General features: G+C 45.9%; 1 protein-coding gene across 1 annotated transcript; it reads right to left on the bottom strand.

Moving 5' to 3' along the window:
* Positions 1–417: 417 nt before the first annotated feature.
* RDM1 (RAD52 motif containing 1) lies at positions 418–5,304 on the bottom strand. The gene is made up of 7 exons (XM_010561445.1): positions 5,299–5,304; positions 4,882–5,100; positions 4,389–4,511; positions 3,724–3,886; positions 3,064–3,162; positions 1,960–2,048; positions 418–522 (listed from the first exon to the last, which is right to left on the bottom strand). Exons 1-7 carry the CDS (start codon positions 5,302–5,304, stop codon positions 418–420), a joined length of 804 nt encoding a protein of 267 aa, XP_010559747.1.
* Between the last annotated feature and the right edge of the window lie 489 nt (positions 5,305–5,793).

The following is a 5,793-nucleotide window of genomic DNA, read 5'->3' on the forward strand; positions in this document are numbered from 1 at the left end:
AAGTACCACAGCTACTCCTGCTGGTAATACATCTCCTTCTGCTGTCTCAAGTTTTCTCCTGCAGATCAGAGCGAACCTGAACTGTAGACTCTTGTAGGGAGGGCTATTCCTTTTCTTTTTCTATAAGTGCTATGCACATCTGTTATGCTGTCTAAATAATAATCATGTAGCTAAGCTGGCTTCCATATATAGCTGACCTGAATAAGTTGACAGGAAAATACTTCCTCTCCAAAACCAGCATATATTTTTGGGCTTAATTTTAGTAACACTAGGTTTATTGCCCATGTCTTTTGCTGTTACGTATTTGGAGAAACAGAAAACATTGGCTATGATGCACATGTCATTTCACAGTGTTAGACTTTCATTCCTAATCAAACACTGCAGAATTTTTGGAAACTATGTGAAGACAGAGCTGCACTAATCAGATGGCATCTCCCAGCTAGGGAGCTCATCATCAAAACTGAGATCAGACAAAACTTCTTCTTCTTTGAGGTCAAACTGTTCCAAGGACAATTCATTGACCTGGGAAAAGAAATCAAGAGTAAGCTTCTTTCTCCACAGCATATTTTAGCTTTATCCCTCTGCACCTGGAAACAATATATTTTTACCACATACAAGGGATGGCCTCCCTGGAATTTACCAACTCAGGAACATTTCCGTTTTGGAAAGACTGACCGATATCACAAGGCAATGAACCAGAAGGACACCCAGCAGCTCTCCTCTCAAGCAAGCCCTTCCGAATTCCTGTCTGTTCCTCTTCCTCTCAGGCTGGAAGGTGCCTTGCGGAGAGAGAGCGCTGAATAACCTCCCCCACACCATCACAAGGGAAGTGAGATGGCAGGGGAGGTAAGGGATGACTCTTCAGGGAAGAGAGGTTTGAGAAGCAGCAGGCTTTCTGTTTGACTTTGCTGCTCACTTCTCTTATGGTCATTACATGTTAGGTCAGCTCTCTGTGGGTTTAAAAGAGGTCAGATAGAAGGGGCTGTACAGAGGAAAATGCACAGAGAGAACAAACCAGCAAAAATTTCATCTTCTCAACTGATAAAAAAAATCTGATGGATGTTAGTTACTTCACACACCAAAATACTCCTATTTTACTGCTACTCTTCAGTAAGAAAGGAAGATAGTTCTGCCCGTGGACACTAGGTGACTCAGTGTCATCAAATGGAATAATGTGTCACAAGTTTGTTAGATACTTCCTCCACACAAACTGCAGGAGGAGTTAGATGCTGCACAACACAGTGCTGATGCATCATGTGAGAGTGATGCTTGCTTTCAAAAGACCACCGTATCAGTGATCTCCCCTGGTAAGTACCAGTGTTTTCAAATTAAGTGAGATGAAAATCTTTCTGCTCATGACTGGCTATGTGCAAAGGCTGTCATTCAGAACTCATCTCACTGAGCACGATGATTAAAGTTTTACTGTTGTACTGGAGTATTTTTGTTTGGTGCATGCTAACAGGTCCTACAATTACCTGCAGGGATTTCACCAAAGCTTTTAACAATCATTCCCTCTGGGTAAGCATAAGTTTATGAAGTGCATTTCTAGATAGGGAGTTTGATTTATTTAAGAACTTGTTAAAAAAATAATTTGATTTAACCTACTGTGACTTTAATGGGATTTTAACTCTCACAGGTTCTGTGAAGAGCAGTCCTGGACACTGTCATGCGTGAGACTTGTCAAGCTGCATTGTAACAGTCCTATACCCTAACTGCTCACTTTCCTGTGCCATCTAAAATATACATGGATTTCTGCACAAAGATGGCCAAAAAAGTAGGAGTTTTAAAACGTTAGTGTGCTGTACAATTCCAAGATGCAATTACTTCCTGGGATTTAAGTCAAGATAATTGCTGCATAAAAGGAGGATGCCAGAGGCTGTAACAGTTAACAGCTGTATCTCCAATCCCTAGATGTAACATACAGGTCCTGTGCAAAAGCTAAATATCCACTGCTTTTACCTGAACAAGCCCCTTCAGTTCCTCTTCTGTTAGGAAGTCTGTGGGCTTCTCTTGGGAGGAATTGTACTCCACGACCACTTTCCCATTCTCTGAAACAGTATAAACAGCCAGAGACACGGTTAGTTACTACTGTGTGTAATGACAATAAACCTATCCTAAACCCCAAATGGCACAGTTCTGCTTCATAATGGCTGGTTGGTCTGAATGAGCATGCTGCTTTCTCTGGCCCACCTGCCTGCCTCCTCTGCAGAAAACCACATGGCTCTTACTAAATGGAGTGGAAACTGAAATTGAGGAAGCAGAAATCTATGGAGAGGATGGAGCATGTTAGTTACCAGTCTCTGTGTATGTGATGGACCAGAGAACAGGAACCACTGCAAAATATCTGAACCCAGAAACCCACCTTTCAAAAGAACACCTTAAAGAACCCAAGGGAGGAATCTGGCAGATGAAAGGCCCCTCTCTGTAAAATGAGGATAGTGCCACTGACCTGATCCCATCAGGGTCTGTCCTCATAAGCATAAAAGACTAAAGTAGTCAGGTACTACCTAAACTAGTGTCACCTAAAAGCTCAGAGAGCACAAGACCTGGAACCCAGAGAAAGCAGATCTAGCAGTTCCTGGGTAGGCATAGAGCCAGCTTCTATGATTAAAAACTCAAAGGAGATAGTAGCCCCAAAGAAGCAACACTGAACGCAGCAGTGGGGCATGGACCTTTGATGGTACCTGGTTGGCTTGGAACCAGGACAGGAACGTGCTGGAAGCAGAACTTCCTCACGCCCCTATTCAGCATGCACAGGTAGTGTTAAAAAGCTCTCCCTGCCAGCATTTAAACTCTTGGAATTTGGAGTTTCAGTGACTTATTTATCATAAAAAATATCTGACCTCCTGTCAGATTTTCCTTTCACTCACATAGCTCATAGGGTGGAAACACTCTGTTAAACCATTACAGACTGCAACACAAGTTTAATTTTGCCCGAGACCCCCCCAAGCCTCAATGAATCCCAAGAAAGGTTCAGAGAAAAAGAATTCATATCAATTATCATGAAAGTTATAATACCATTAGGCCAAACACCCCAGTGATTAATACAAAAATAGGCCTTACCCAAGACTATGAGAAGTATCTTCTGAAAGGCACTAGACAAAGCTTTCCCGACTGCAAGTTTCTGAACTCTTCTTGTGGCTGTGACAAACTCAAGAGGATCTGAACACAACAAGCAGCATGTTATTAAGATGACACTCTGCATATGAAGCACACCAGCTGCATTGCACTAGGAAATGTAACCAAACACAGCTTTATGGATCTGATAAGAAAGCTGCTTATGTTTCGGGAGTTGTTGGCAGCATGGCAGCACCCTCACAGGGGCTTTGTGTGCCAACCCACAGCAGCACACGATCCTCAGGCCTGTGTCAGGACCCTGCCCAAGGCAGCGGGCAGTGCAGAGCCCCACTGGCACCCGAGCTGTGCCACAGACACAATCACATGGCATGTTCACACCAGAAGTGGCTGTGATAGGGAATGAATAATGCTGCAGGCAAGAGGGAGAACAGAGGGTAGGAAAGCGATACCAGTGTGAAGCAGAGAGGGAAGAGGCGTGCTCAGGATCCCTTGCTGCATAGCACAGCAGCTCACAAGGCCCTGCACAGATCCTTGCCTCCAGCTAAATTCAGATAGTTTAGCAGACACACAAACTGTGCAAAAGCAAGACTGACCAGTGTCTGTGACAGCTGCTAAGAGAGACTTCCAGCTGCACCCAAAACATACCTTCACCATTTTCTACATCTGCTTCACCAAGGGCAACTCCCCTGGTACATACCCCATGGTTGGGCAGCGTCACCTCTACAGCACACAAGTATTTCACAGATCGCTTCTGTAATGTCTTTCCCAGTTCCTCATTCTCACCATCAAAGCCAGATACATTCTGCAGCTGTTGGGAAGACCACAGATAATTAATTTTGATTAAATAGGAAGGGGATGTTATGACCACTTAGGCCTATGCCTGCAAACTGCAGACCTCCTCTGCGCAGCATGTGACTCCAAGGCAGAAGCACATGGTGGAGGCAGAGCCGGCATATTTACTGTTTTGACCCTATTTTAGAAATACCTCATAGTCCCTATCCTCTGGGAGTCTCAGTCATCTTGGACACTTTCAGCACACGAAGACTACTGTTAAGTCCTGGCACTGCTTTAATCACAGCCACCCCCAGTTGTAGAAACAGAAGCCCAGCCAATGCCCTCAGCCGTAGCAATCTTCTCTCTCTAAGCTTTCAAAATACCCCATATGTGGTCCGAAATGCAGCTTTTGTAGCTGTCTATTATTTGCTGATTTGAGGATAATTCTTCTCATTCCACCAACAGCTCTAACTGAGAATACTGGGTGGGAAGAGGATGAAGGGAAGGATGATGGATGAATATAAAGGGTCCCTTACTGTGATGATGCGACTGGACCAGCCGTTAAAGCCAAGGTAGTGGTTGGCCAGCTCCTGGCACTTGCTGCTGTTGAGAGCAAGGACTTGTTGCTGAAACCCTTTCTGCTTGGTGCAAACACAAACCTGTCCAGGAAAGAAGAACCCTGGTTAGCCAGGCTTTGCTCGCAAGGTTCCCACTGCAGACACACCATTGATGGCTCTGGGAGAGTCATCTGAAGGTAACCTATTCCCTGACTGCATGCGTGCTTCTGAGATGTATTAAGTATTTTTTACACAGAAACGGGCCCTGCAAATTATTCCAGAGGAGGGATGCTGCCATTTTACTGCTTAAATGCTACCTGGGAGCATGTCACCACAGTGGTAGTGCCCAGCCACAAGTTAGTAAACTTTCTACATGGAAAGCATCACTGAGATCAACAAGTATTTAATGGGATTCTACCCTGCTGCTGGAGGTCATGGTGCTGAGTTTCACACCCGGGGCCATTCTGCTTACCTTCAAGGGAGATTTCTGAAACAGCCTTTGCCCATTGCACATGCGCTGGGCTCTGCTGGCATCTCCAGCTGAATAAAACTTGATGATGGCGTAATACCCAGGCCCTGCCACAGCAGCATTTCTGCGTGCTCGCGCAGAGTAGAGCAGCCCAAATTTGGAAAATGCTGAAAACAGGGAATGCTGAGGAAAAACAAGAGAAAAAAGGGTCTTTTGAAATATCTATGGGTGCTCCAGGGGCGGAGCGACAGTGACAGAGAGAGGGCTACTCACAAGACCTAATTACCTAGAAAACGAGGAAAGTTTTTAGTACTGTTTAATGGCAACAAGCCCTGGAATAAGCAGTGAGGCTGAAGATGAGGGTCTCTCCATAAAAATAAGCTCAACCTGGCTGGACCTCTGACCCTGCCAACATCTCACCTCCATTATCATCCAGCCGCTGCATCAGGAGGAGAGTGAAGGCAGACGTGGGCTTTTCTGCCCCCCCCAGTCCTCCTCATCCCAGACTGATTCCTGCTCTCTGCCGTCCCGCTTCGTTTGCCAAAACGTTACCACAAAAGACTAACGGGGTTTTGTTCCCTCTTCCACCTTGCGCTGGCGTTTTTGTAGTTTTGCTGTGCAAACTACAAAACCGGCCGTGGCACCGGGGCAGAAATCACCCTGGGGTGGCCCGACACCCCCTCGGGGTTTCCCTGTGCCTCAGGGAGACAAGGAAACTAAAAAAATGATTAAAAAAGAAAGAAGAAGAAGAAAAAAAAAGGGGGGGGGTGATTTAAAAATATATTGTTAGCACACAGGTGAAGCCATCAGTACAGATGGGGGGGTCCCGGTCCCCACTCCTCAGCCCTGGGTGTGGGGATCCAGGGCCCCACTCCCCAGGCCCGGGGTGGGGGGGGATCCAGGGCCCCGCTCCCC

The sequence above is a fragment of the Haliaeetus leucocephalus genome, unplaced genomic scaffold, assembly GCF_000737465.1.
Source record: "Haliaeetus leucocephalus isolate CR32 unplaced genomic scaffold, Haliaeetus_leucocephalus-4.0 Scaffold144, whole genome shotgun sequence".
NCBI lineage: Eukaryota > Metazoa > Chordata > Aves > Accipitriformes > Accipitridae > Haliaeetus > Haliaeetus leucocephalus.

Bases quoted from the DNA above. Each gene is read 5' to 3' on its own strand.
- RDM1 (XM_010561445.1), bottom strand. The intron at 4,512-4,881 runs GTAAGCAGAATG...TTTCCTGGACAG, and splicing joins TTCAGAAATCTCCCTTGAAG to GTTTGTGTTTGCACCAAGCA. The intron at 3,163-3,723 runs GTATGTTTTGGG...TGTTGTGTTCAG, and splicing joins AGATGTAGAAAATGGTGAAG to ATCCTCTTGAGTTTGTCACA.